This window comes from Medicago sativa, chromosome 8 (genome assembly GCF_051527215.1).
Source record: "Medicago sativa cultivar Bolivia chromosome 8, Bolivia_mono, whole genome shotgun sequence".
Classification (NCBI taxonomy): Eukaryota; Viridiplantae; Streptophyta; class Magnoliopsida; order Fabales; family Fabaceae; genus Medicago; species Medicago sativa.
In genome coordinates, this window is record NC_140756.1 from 18,768,164 (window position 1) to 18,781,692 (window position 13,529).

Genomic DNA, 13,529 nt, shown 5'->3' on the forward strand with positions numbered 1-13,529 from the left:
TTTTTATGTTTTTGTCACATAATGAGAGACCAAATTGAAAAACTTTTAATAAAGATGATGACTAGTTTGAAATATTAATAAAGTGAGAGACTTATTTGAGAGTGACCTTCAAATATAAAGACTAATTTGGTGGTTTACTCCTTGACTAACATAATGCACAATCATCGACAATTTTAAAATTTTGATACATTGAATGACTATTGTAACTATTCGTTGTACATATTCTGGATCAAAATGACTATTACCTGAAATAACAAATGTATACATAACTTATAATTTGAAAATAATATTAATAATTGGAGAATGCTAACTAGTGTCCTAAATAGTTAAGCATCCAAAACAAGTAAGTTTTTATGAAAAAGTTGTATATTCATTACTTGATCAAAAGTAACATCTTATGTTTTCAAAACAAAATTTTTATTTATAGATTTTTTAACCAGTGTCTGGTTGGCAAGAGCCTTAATAATTTGGTTATTAATAATACTCCCTCCGGTCCTTAATATAAGAAAAAGTTGACTTTTTAGGTTCATTGTATAAGTGATGTATCTAGTCTATATTTGTAACAAGATACATTAATTATTCTATGAACCAAAAAAGTCAATTGTTTCTTATAATAAGGACCGGAGGGAGTAAGACAAATGTTAACTTGTGCCCTCAAGGGCACATGTTAAGAAACTCATTATAGAAATAAACGTATTAAAAGTCGTGCATTTGACTTCTTAAAAGTTAGTAAAATATTATGTTTTTCAATGCAAAATTGTTTTTTTGAGTTCCTTAACATGTGCCCTTAGAGCACAAGTTAACACGACCCTAATAATAATTAATTGTATGGGAATGTGTCACACATTTATTTTATATTTTTATTTTGTTTGACTCAATGTATCCCTCCTTTTACTTTCGTCCTGTACTTGTACCGGCCACTAGTAGTACTTCTTTTTGAAAGAAAGAAAACTTATAGTCTTGTACTTGTTGACCGAGGGGCACACACAATTGGTGCTACAAGAGGAAAAGAAAACGCACAGTTCGCGCTTTCCCCTGAACTGAACTGAAGCAAGCAACGCACAGCAAAATTTGGCGTCGTTTCAGCTTCCAAATCAGCATTCCCTATCCTTGGGAAAAATAAATTAAATATTGAAAGCACACGTTACCCAACATGTTGGATAATTTTTTATTTTATTTTTCAATACTAATAATTATTATCGTTTTCATTATAAAACAAGCCATCCTATAAAAAAAGCTGGTCATCGTGTGGCTGAAATTTAAAATTACGTCAAAATTGTTATGTCAGACGTTTTGATTGAGGTTCAAACTTCAACATTTCACTTGTGTATGTGAGTTTTAATGATTATTTATCATTTTCGTCTATCTAAACAAATACTCCCTCCGGTCCTTATTATAAGAAAAAGTTGACTTTTTAGGTTCATAGAATAATTAATGTATCTTATTATAAATATAGACTAGATACATCACTTGCACAATGAACCAAAAAAATTAATTGTTTCTTATAATAAGGACCGGAGGGAGTACAATATCTGAATATAATTTTTTGTTAGGACTGAATTAATCCGCAAACAAATATACGAAAAACCACAATTTTTTCATATGGTATCATCTTTTCAAAACATGTCTATCTCAAATAAAAAGAATATTTCTTTAAAAAAAAGGGAAATTTAATTTTGGAATAGTACATTTTTCGTCCAATCATACCATTTTTTAAACAATTGTATTTATATATGTTAATTTTTTTGATAATCAATTGTGATCAAATATATATATAATAATGTACAATAAAGAAAAACAAATGAGTACGTTGATACCGTGTTTTTGATGGTATTTATAAAAATAAAATGAAATAATATGACAAACTGATGTCAGTGGGTTAAGTCTATATAGAACCTCTTAAAAAAAAGTATATGTAGAACCGTGCTCTGATTTTAATTGGGCCTCACGTAAGTGGACAATGAAGTTGTACCCATCGAATTAATCGATCTATAGACCGGACACCAAATTTTCAAAAAAAATGTCAGATTAATGGAATTTCATTGAATATTAAGTATATTGTCTTTAATTTTTTATTTTTTATTTTTTTCAAAGATTCTAAAAATTCAGTTATTTATTTATTATTTAGCCTCCATAAAATATAATAATACATTGGCGAAACAAAAGAAAAAAAATATTTAGGGAGAGCTCGAATAAATTCCTAATGCATACCCATGTATAAAACGAATATCACCTAAAACTCTAAAAGCGCTTAGATGAGAAGACACGGATCTTTTCTAACTTAACAAAGGTCCTAAGTTCGAATTCAGCCTTAGGCATGCAGCAACGTTAAAACTCTTAAGGAGAGCTTGCCACCCATTTGGGTTCCACAATGCTCGAGGGATTAGTCTCCGCAGTTTCACGCGGAGGATACCCGATTTTTTTAAAAAAAAATGTAATTTTAGTATAATTTTTGTTTAATTATACATTTCGTTTATCCGCAAAAAAAATATATCCTTCATTTAAATTGTTATATTTATTTTTTCACACATCTTATAACATTATTTAAAATTTTAATAAAAAAGGTTTGTTCACATTTACAATAAGAACAACCCCACTACAATAGAAACAATAATACACACACTTTAAACGAATCTTAATTGTCAAATAAAAAATATAATCAAATGTGATAAAATAGATTTACGGTAAAAAATTTATTAAAAAAAGATACACGGTCAAAAGTTATTACGTGTCCATCTTATCGTTATTTTAAAGGACGTGTACGTCTTATCGTTAATCTTTATAAAAGTATAATAATGTAATAAAATACTAAATTTTGTTAAATATTAAGTGCATGAATTTTAATTCTTTTTTCCCTTTTATAAGGATTCTATAATAAATACAGTTATTTTATATTTGTAAGGAAAAATACAGTTATTTATTATCTAGCTTCCATATAAAAAAAAAAATTATCAAAACAAAATAAAAAATACTACTAATAACTTGGTCAAAATAAAATAAAAAACAATTAAAAAAAATTAAAAATTCCAAACACACCTAACGTATCATACACACACCACAACACCAACACAAGCTTCTTCTGCTTCATTGTTTCATTCATAAGCTTTTCTCTCCCAATTCAATTCAAAATTTTCACACACCGTGTTTTCTCAGAATCTCTCATTCCGCTTATTTCAATAATCGCTTTTGAGATCGAAACCAACTTTTCAATCTCCCATCAAATTTCTTCACCTTTCGGTTTCTCTTCCAAACGGAATAATAAAAAACCTTTCAGTTTTCTGTTTTCATTATTCCTTTCGCTTCATCGTTCGATTTCATCCTCTTTGAATTAGGTTTAGGGTTTCGAATTGCATAATTCGTAAACCGTGAATTGCGTTGGTTATTGTGATTTTTGATTAACGTATTGAACAAGGAGGTTTTGGAATTGTGGGAATCTTCATTACATTGTTACGAAATTTGAAATTAGGGTTTTCTGATGAAACGAAATAGTTGTTTTATGAAATGGTGATTAAACGTAGTGTTAAAGTTGAAATGCCGAAATTGAAACGTTGTAAATTGGATGAGCCTCATTGTGAAGATGAAGAACATGAAGGTTGTTCAGGGAGTCAGAAGAAGCGTAAAGTGAATGGGTTTAATTCTGAAGTGGATTTTGACACTGGTTCTGCTTCCTTGAACAGTGAAGTTACAAATAATGGTGGTTTTGGCGAAGTTGGATTGAATTCATCGCGTAAAACGGTGAAAGTACGGTTCTCGTGTGGTGCTCCTCAGGTGCTTCCGTCAAGCTTTGACGACGATGGTAAGGTTATGGTGAAGACCGGGAGTAATGGTTCTGGTTCCGGTCTTAGTTTCGAGGGCGCAGATGAAAAGAATAATGGGAATGTGGGAAGGAGGAAAGATGTTTATAGGCTGGAGGAATTTACTCTGGGTGATATTGTTTGGGCGAAATGCGGGAAGAGGTTTCCGGCTTGGCCTGGTGTGGTGATTGATCCTCTCTCAGAGGCTCCTCAATCTGTCATCGACTGTTGTGTTCCGGATACACTTTGTGTGATGTTTTTCGGTTATTCGAAAAATGGAACAAGGGTAATTGTTTATATGAAAGTCTTGCTTATTTATTATTGTATTGTAAATTTGAGTTTTTGATTTTGCGTTTTTGGTGTTGAACTCTAAAAGAATTATGAATGGACAGGATTATGCTTGGGTGAAGCAGGGAATGGTATTCCCCTTCGCAGAATTCATGAACAGGTGTGTGTGGTTAGATGGTACTTGCTACAGTTGTTTCTGTTGGATTATTGGAGATTTAATCAGCAAGTTTATTTTTTTTTTTTTTAGTTTTTAATTTTGTATCTTTGTTCAGATTTCAGGGGCAAACACAATTGTTCAAGAGCAAACCGAGTGACTTTCGGAAGGCGTTGGAGGAGGCAAAGTTGGCAGAAGATGGTATTCTGGAATCACAGTTGAGAGCTGAGGAAATGACTGACGTAGAAGCACATCCTGATAAGCTTCAACATGTCTCAGCTTCAAATATTAATCAAGAATATTACTGCCAGGATAAGGTGATTTTTTTTATTTCTTTTTTACTTTTGTGTGTTTTGCATAAGAAAGTGGTTTATTTATTGGGATTTTTTTTTTTTTTTGTAACAAACTAGTGAAATATATGCATAGTTGCATACTATTACAGGACTAATGCTAACAATGAATAATAATTAGCAAACATTATCTGAGAGGATAACATGATCAATTGAAATTTGAGAAAACATTCAAAGATTACCCTAATCTTAATGATAAATAACATCACAAATAGATCAATATAACTGTTTTTTTATTTTTGTTTTTTTTAACTGCCAATGTTGGTATTGTTAGTTTTTATGTTGAGGGTGGGGATCAACTCTTGACCTCCTTATCACTCCACTTCTTAACTCTCCCACCGTAGCCACCAAACCATCTTTTTATCTAGGGGAATAACTACAACTATTCCCCTAGATAAAGTGAGTAAGCCATACAAAATGTACTCATTTAGGGGCAGCACTATTGTCAAATAGCGGCTATAACGTAGTGAAATTTTGAACAAACTGCTTTTGTTGTGTGATACACGATTTAGTCCAAAATGTTGAAAAATAATGGATATAGTGTAACAAAATTTTAACTAACTTATATTTTCTGCAACCCGTGGTTGCAACACCTTTAGAGGGTAAGTTTTGACCCATGGTCAGGCAAGCTCTTTATATGTGCATAGTTTTTTTAGTTTTTCATGGCCATCATGAAATATTAAAAGGACGACTAATAATCGTAAGCATTTACAACTGGTATCTATTACTCCAAACTTATAAAGCATTCGGCTGAACAAAAGACAGGTAATTAATATTGCAGCATGTTTCATAACCTTGAACCAAACAGGTTTAGAGATAAATTGTAATCATATAGACTGTACAAATTTGTAATTAATATTGGTGACACGTGTATTGCGAACTGACGGGTCCATTTTTCTGAGCATTATACATTTTAACAAGTTTAGGATATGAATTTATTGATACAACTAGTTGAAATGGTGATGTAACACTTGTACTGTTCCAGTCGTATTGATAAAACAAGTTGAAATGGAGATGTAAAACTTGTACTGTTCCAGTCGGTACAGACTTGTAGATACTATTTATCAACGGATTTTTATGATCTTGGATGAGATTGACTTGACTTCAAAATGTTTTTCGCTTGTCTAGAATAAATACTTAACAATTCTTTCTGAGAATATCTTCCGATTAATCTGCATGCGAAAGTTCCAATAGTCCATTCTAAAATGCAGATCGTAAGTCTTTTGTTGTGTTCTTGTTTGTTTTTATGTTGCTTTGTCCAGTAATTATGCTGAAAAGAAGATTAGGATAATAGTTGACTGTAAAAAATTGTACCTCTTATCGACTCTGGTTATTTGTTTATTTTTATCCAGTGAATATATTGTGCAGGATGCCAGATGTTGTGCTAGCTGTGGTTTGATGTTGCCATGCAAAACCATGAAGAAGGTTAAGGATTCAAGTCATGCACCACAATTTCTATGCAAACATTGTGTCAAGGTTATACAGAAAGGCTTAATATAGTGCTTCAAAATTTTCACTACTTTTTTTTTCAATGTTAGATGATTTAAAAAAAGTTATATTCTGCTATTACAGTTGCGAAAATCAAAACAATATTGTGGAATTTGCAAAAAGATTTGGCACCATTCAGATGGTGGGAATTGGGTGAGACTGTCTGTTGTCAATTTAGTTTCTTTCCTAATATTTATTTTAATATACTTTTGGTACAATAAATTCAAATTTTGATATCTTTTGGGAGCTCTTTGAATCAGGTATGTTGTGATGGTTGCAATGTATGGGTGCATGCTGAGTGTGATAAGATTTCTACCGAACATTTCAAGGTGCTGTGTCGTGATTAATATGGAACAGTATACTAATTTCACATGATTGCTTTTTAAATACTTAGTTGGTTCACAAAGTGATTGAAATTGAATTTAAATGACTGGCTTCTGGTTGCAGGATCTGGAAAATACTGACTACTATTGTCCAGATTGCAAGGAAAGAATAAATTGTAAATTACCGGAATCACTGACATACAAGTCAAAAATCAAGTACATGTTAATCATCCATTGCTGTTTTCTTCTAATCCAGGGTATTCAGCATTTTATTTTATACTTTGAATCTTACTATGTGATATTTTTGAGACAGATCGGTGGAGAGTAGCCAAAACGTTGTGGTACCTGAGAAGTACAGATCAGTGGAGAATAGCCAAAACGGTGTGGTACCTGAGAAGTTAATGGTGGTGTGCAATGGAATGGAAGGAATTTACATCCCAAAGCTTCATTTGTAAGCCATCAACCCTTCTTGGATATTATGGGATTGATAATCAACACACACACACATTTATATTTATGTGTATATTCTGTTTTAATGTATACAAATCAATTTTATTTATGATTTTGCGTTTAACTATTACATGAGCATAAGTCCAGTATTACTTGAAAAAGTAACTACTGTCAATCTGGATTTGTCTACAAATCTGACTATTATCTTTACCATCAAAACAATTTCAAAGACTTCCATTGAGTTGTTTGTGATTGCATTTTTCAGAATTATGTGCAAGTGCGTTTCTTGTGATTCAAGGAAGCGGACACCTAGTGAATGGGAAAGACACACAGGAAGCAGAGCTAAAAAATGGAAACACAGTGTGAAAGTGAAAAGCACAATGCTACCGCTTGAAAAATGGGTTTGTATTAGTTCTTTCTGTATTGTGCCTTTCTTATTACGAGGTGTTTCTTTCTCATTTTTGACTCACATCAACTACAGATCACAGAGCACATTCCAGAAGATGGAGTTTCCCAGGACTTGGATCAGCAGCAGGTGCTTGCCTTTTTGCAAGGTAAGTGTTCATTTCATGTAACTTTTATATACGAAAGCCTTAATTTTTTCTAGTTTACCATGTTTTATGAAACATTCAGTTGCGCATCACTTGCATGCTTTCCCTTGAATATATCCGAAGGCAGAGATTTATTTATTTTTACTTGTTATGACAGAGAAGTATGAGCCAGTTCATGCAAAATGGACGACAGAAAGATGTGCTATTTGTAGATGGATCGAAGACTATGAGGATAACAAAATTATCATCTGCAACAGGTGTTTCAATTATTGTTGATCTTTACCCTTTGTTGTAGAATTATTTTGGACGATTCACATTTTGTTTCAAATTTACTAGGCGTTAAATTTACTAGGTTTTCTGGTTTATTATGCAGATGCCAAATAGCAGTCCACCAAGAATGCTATGGTGCAAAGCATGTCCAGGATTTTACTTCTTGGGTATGCAGAGTATGCGAAACCCCTGACGTTGAAAGAGAGTGTTGCCTTTGTCCAGTAAAAGGTACGTCAATCTAGTATTTTGGGCCAGTTTGAACTCTTTTTGTTCTTCCTGATCATTTATGTGATGAAGTGCTAATTTGCTTCTACTGTATATGCAAAAATGATTTGCAGGTGGTGCTCTGAAGCCAACTGACGTCGAGATGTTGTGGGTTCATGTAACATGCGCTTGGTTTCAACGTGAAGTTGTTTTCAAAAACCCTGAGGTCATGGAACCTGCCCTGGGAATTCTTAGAATTCCTCCTAATTCCTTTGTGAAGGTGAGATGATGGGCTCTAAGTTGATGTTATCATTTTTTAACCATTGGTTTCAGCTATAATGTTGACTTGTGTGATGCATGAGATTAATTTTAGATAGAATAATATCTTCAGTTATTGCACACTTCTATAAGTAAACAATTAGGAATCTATGTAAACTAAAACTTGGACACAGACCCAATATATAGAGAGAATGTATCAATTATAAGTCTTGCATAAAGATGAAAACTACCAGTTAATTATATCCCGAATGCATACTGGATGATTCTAAATTTTATTTGGCTGAGAGTCCAAAATGTACCAGAAATCCAGAATGCATACTGGGCATAGTGTTCTGTTTTTTTGTATATCTTTAACTCGATATATTTACACAAGTTGTACTCTACTTGATATTCGAACCAAAAGGCTTCATTCTTATGTATTTTTGGATGACTATTCTTAAAGTTCATCCCTCCGAAGTACTCTCTGCTCAAATGTAATTCAACTCTAAATTCACTATATAATTTTCCACCTTCAGTTATATCTTTTTCTTCATTTATTCAGTAAGATATTGGCATAGTTGTAATTTAAATTACACTTGGCATTCCCTTCCATTTTTCTTTTATATTTAGGCTGGGCTGTATTCATAAACTAATGTTAATGTTTCTTGTCCACTGTGACTGCAGACTTGTGTAATTTGTAAACAAAGCCATGGTTCTTGTACAAGTTGTTGCAAGTGTTCTACTCATTTTCATGTAATGTGCGCATCAAGAGCTGGGTATACCATGGAAGTAAGTTTCATGTTTCTTTTAAGTTGATTAGGTTGATAAGAAACATTTGCTTTTTTCTTGATTTTTTCCTTCCTAGTCTCCTCTCTTTCTTTCGGAGGACTGGTGCATCCTTTGCGGTTCATACAGAATAAATAATTTTTATGTATTTGAATTTATTCATGTGAGGATTACAAGAGCTTGGGAAATATGTTAATATTGTTTAACCTTCGAACTTACAGTTGCATTCCATGGTGAAGAATGGGACTACAATAACAAAGAAGATAATATACTGCGCAGTTCATAGGTTTGTGCTCTAGTGACTGGTTATATATATTTTGCTATCTTCCTTTTTATTAATGATGTTTTATATGATAATTCATTATCAGAGTCCCAAGTCCAGATTCTGTACTGGTTTCACATTCATCCCTGGGGATATTTGCTCCCAGAACTTTGATTGAAAATCACAAGGGATGCTTCCGGGGATCAAGGCTGGTCTCATCAAAGAATGTAGAGCTCAATGAAGGTTCATCCCGTGAAAATGATAGAGTCGAGCCATTTTCTACTGCGAGATGTCGTGTGCACCTAAGGTCTTCTAATAAGGTGATGATTCTATACATACTATATTATGGCCATAATAGTGTATTAACTGACCTATTCTTTTGCTTTTATTATGTTTTGTTTTATTTTATAATTTTTGTGGAAGAAATGATAATTTAACTTATTCATTCGTCGATATACAAGGATGCAATATTTGAGCAAAATTGGTTAGAAGAATACCTATGATACACAACGACAATACGTTTATCAGATACGATACGTATATGATACAATGATACATGATACACCGTTCTTTACAAATTATAGGATACAATACATTCATGATATGTATGCCAAAATTACAAAATATAATGTTGAAGTAGGTATCTAGGATGTCAATCATGCCAGCGTGGAACAGTGGCCAGCCACCACTAGTAGACTAGGTGTATCAAACAATAAGGGTGCATGAGGTGTGTTGGTTTTCGCAGCAGTGCGGTGTGGTTTTTTTCACAAAAGTGAAAGGGCATTTTGCACACTAAAGTTAGAGACGTTTCAGGGACATTTCTGGTATTTTGCACACTAAAAACCCTAATCTTCCTTTCCTTTCACGTTCCTTACACAAACTTCCTCCGCTCTGCGGCAGCAGAGACCTCTGTGTGACCCAGACGCTGCTGAACCACTCTGTCGAGCCCAGCATTGTGCAGCAACCATACCAGGACATTCTGTTATTTGTGCAACAACCTTGAAAACTTCATCTCAGACCATAGTTTAACTGTTTAAGTCGTAGGGACTTAAACTTGTTTGTTCCCTCGACTTTTGTTGATTTACATGTATGTTTTAAACAAGCTTATGAATATCTCGATATTCATAATATCGAGATATTATGTTAGCATCATAATTTATATAGTAGGATTAGTTTCTGATGTATTTTAGGTTATATCCTAAGATTGGTTATCATATTACTTGGTTCTTATCATGATTTTCCCCCTTATTTTCCTATTTATTTAGGATTAGGAGTCTTGCATTCCTGTAAATAGGGGTTAATGTTTAGTCTTTTGTGTCATCAAGTTATTAGCAGTAATATTAAACCATCGTAATATTCAAAATCTTTATTATTTTATTGTCATCATTTTTTGTTTAAAAGTTAAAACCCATAACTTCACCATATAGTATGCACTATGCAGTAACATCTATATTCCTTTTTAGACTGCCAGGGACAAGTTTTAAGTTAAAAAAATCTATGATCAGTTTTCTAGGTTACAATAGCAGTCTCAAATAGTTCCTCGAACATCATTGGCTGTCAGCAAGGCTTCCCAATTGATAGTTCCATTGTATTGTAAGGCACACAATAACAGAATTTTGATATTTCCATTTTTGCACTGAAGGATCATTTTTTCTTTGTTGTATAGTGTCTTCGGTTGGATACTTTTGTTTTCCTTCTCATCCAGTGTGAATTTCACAGAATGAACCCATTCAAGATAGTTCTCCCCATTAAGTTTTACATTAACGAGTTGCAAGTTGCAACTTTGAGACAGGGCATCAATCAAAGATGAGGAAAAACCTAGTTGGCTGCACCCTGATGGTAGAGGTTTTTAAGGGTTTTAGGGTTTCTTCTGTCATGGCCGTTTCACATTTGTGGGAAGGTTTCTTCCATCATGGTAGAGGTTTTAGAGGGATTCAGGGTTTTTTCCGTCATGGCCATTTTCACATTTGTGAGAAGGTTTCTACGTCAGAGCAAGATGCTCTGAATCTGATACCGTGTAATTTTTGGAGAGTAAATGACAATTTTATTTCTTTTTTATTTGAAGTTGTACTAGAATGATAAATAGTACCAATTTGCTACAATCAGAGAAACGGAAATACAGATACTAAGGATAATAGACAAAACAGAAAATGGATCAGTTCTTAATCAGATAGTTCAGATTCTAATCTACGCTAAACTAATTCAAGTTGTTATATCTAATTGCTAACAAGCTTCTACTTATTTATTAGTCAACATATCCTTGGTTATTTTGTCATATCAATGGCCATTCTTCAATATTAAATCTCAACATTATATATATTTTGTCAATTTGGTCTCTTTACCACATTTTGTCCCATATTGCCAGAGAGCTGATGTGGCAATTATTCATTTGCTGAGGGGACCCAGTCTTCATTCTTTAGGTGAAATAACTCAATTGAACAACTATAAGGTAATTTTCACGGTCAGCATGATATATGTTCGACTTCATGCTTTTGAAATAAATAACCTGGTCTTGCTTTTGACTGTAAAATGTGAAAGAAAAATGTTAATTTAATATCTTATAATATTGATTTGTGATAGGATGCTGAAGTATTTACTTCTTTCAAGGACCGTCTTCACCATCTGCAGGTATTGCATATATTTTCATTTGCTAAAATTAATTGCTTGAATTGCTTATCTCAATTTTTAAAATCCCGTCTCTTATTTTTTTTTTAATTTGAAGTAATTTTTTAATGTTTTGCAACAGAAAACTGAAAATCTTAGAATTTGCTTCGGAAAATCGGGTATTCATGGATGGGGTCTCTTTGCTCGAAGAGATCTACAAGAAGGAGATATGGTAACTTATTGTGTATTATTTTAATTAAGATGGTTTGCTTCAATTTCTTGTGAAGAAATAGAGTTCATGCTTGTTATGTTTGTCCGCAGGTTGTTGAGTATCGAGGTGAGCAGGTAAGGCGTAGTGTCGCTGATCTGAGGGAAGCAAAATATCGTTCCGAAGGCAAAGATTGCTATGTGAGTCTATTATTTAAGACGGATTGTACTACCTGTCTGTATTCTGCTTAACATAATGAAGCCTATAATAGTAGTCACATTCAAAATGACATTATGTTTCATTCGTGTTATTTTAATTTCTATATTTGGTTCAAATGCCTGCATCAGACGGGTTCATGATTGCTGATAACATTTGAATTCATTCACTGCTATTCATAACACTAACTAATATAAATTATACAGTTGTTCAAGATCAGCGAGGAGGTTGTCATCGATGCAACACACAAGGGCAATATAGCACGTTTAATAAACCACTCTGTACGTTTTTATTGGAATCTACTTGCAATGTGGGTTTTATTAAATATTGACTGAAAATTCTATGACTCGAGCTCAACTGTCCATTATGTTTTTTTTTATTTTTTTTTAATATCAATTATGTGATTTTATATAAAGATATGTTACAATAGCAAACGAAAAACAGTATACTAATGTTCACTCTGATTTACTTTCAGTGCATGCCAAACTGCTATGCAAGGATTTTGAGTTTGGGTAATCAAGGGAACCGGATTGTTCTTATTGCGAAAACCAATGTTTCTGCGGGTCAAGAACTTACGTAAGTTTCGTTCTCTATCCATGTTTGCGTATCTTTCAACGTGTGCTCTCACATCTCCAAGCATGCATGGGTATGTGGTATACTTGATTAACTTATTTTTCTCTGATGTTGTAACAGGTATGATTACTTGTTCGATCCAGACGAGCAAGAAGAACAGAAAGTTCCCTGCCTTTGCAGAGCACCCAACTGTAGAAAATTTATGAACTAGGTTTAGCATTTTTTGCTCCTTGAGCGATTTCAGTCATCTAACCATAGGGTAAAAATTTGTTCATTGAGCTTTTTATTTTTATTTTTTTTACCAGTTTAGTATAATTTGTATATAATTTTATATATGTAATTAAATAGGAAACTTCTGAGCAATTGAGCTGGAGGCATTTTTGTAACTTGCCACATGGTTCCTTTATATTCTCCAAATTCTTTTGACATTTGGAAGAAATGCTCATTGAAGACAAAAGGTGTATAGGAGCACACATATACTCGGTGCTTTTCTGGTTCTACAGCGAAACGGTTGGCCATATCTCTTATACAGTTATACTTTATTTGGTATTTCTCAAAAGAGAAATCAATATCTGGTCATGGTTTATGCATTTTTAAACTTTAAAGTTGAATAAACATTTTTTTTAAGAGAATATTACTATATGGTTTCTTTGACCTGTGTTCTTTGGATGCTTGGCAGCATTTTCCAATTTGTTTTTTAACCATTAGTTTACCTAGTTTTGGATTGTAAAATATTGGAACCCGCGTTTT

At 33.0% G+C, this 13,529-nt stretch overlaps 1 protein-coding gene across 2 annotated transcripts; it reads left to right on the top strand.

The window, feature by feature from the left end:
* Positions 1–3,081: 3,081 nt before the first annotated feature.
* LOC146897537 (histone-lysine N-methyltransferase ATX3-like) lies at positions 3,082–13,287 on the top strand. 2 transcript variants are annotated; one of them, XM_085731778.1, is made up of 24 exons: positions 3,082–4,080; positions 4,187–4,242; positions 4,355–4,553; positions 5,955–6,062; positions 6,159–6,227; positions 6,335–6,403; positions 6,522–6,613; positions 6,711–6,848; positions 7,113–7,248; positions 7,329–7,401; positions 7,556–7,655; positions 7,772–7,896; positions 8,007–8,152; positions 8,815–8,919; positions 9,138–9,202; positions 9,285–9,498; positions 11,544–11,627; positions 11,759–11,806; positions 11,925–12,014; positions 12,104–12,190; positions 12,413–12,487; positions 12,682–12,782; positions 12,900–13,038; positions 13,128–13,287. In XM_085731778.1, the coding sequence occupies exons 1-23, from the start codon at positions 3,502–3,504 to the stop codon at positions 12,988–12,990; spliced, it is 2,850 nt and encodes a 949-aa protein (XP_085587904.1). In that variant the 5' UTR covers positions 3,082–3,501; the 3' UTR covers positions 12,991–13,038; positions 13,128–13,287. The 2 variants fall into 2 exon arrangements, with proteins under 2 accessions (XP_085587904.1, XP_085587903.1); XM_085731777.1 differs by having other exon boundaries at positions 12,900–13,287.
* Positions 13,288–13,529: the final 242 nt, after the last annotated feature.

Bases quoted from the DNA above. Each gene is read 5' to 3' on its own strand.
- LOC146897537 (XM_085731777.1), top strand. From the start codon at position 3,502: ATGGTGATTAAACGTAGTGTTAAAGTTGAAATGCCGAAATTGAAACGT. The intron at 4,554-5,954 runs GTGATTTTTTTT...TATATTGTGCAG, and splicing joins AATATTACTGCCAGGATAAG to GATGCCAGATGTTGTGCTAG. The intron at 12,488-12,681 runs GTACGTTTTTAT...ATTTACTTTCAG, and splicing joins CACGTTTAATAAACCACTCT to TGCATGCCAAACTGCTATGC.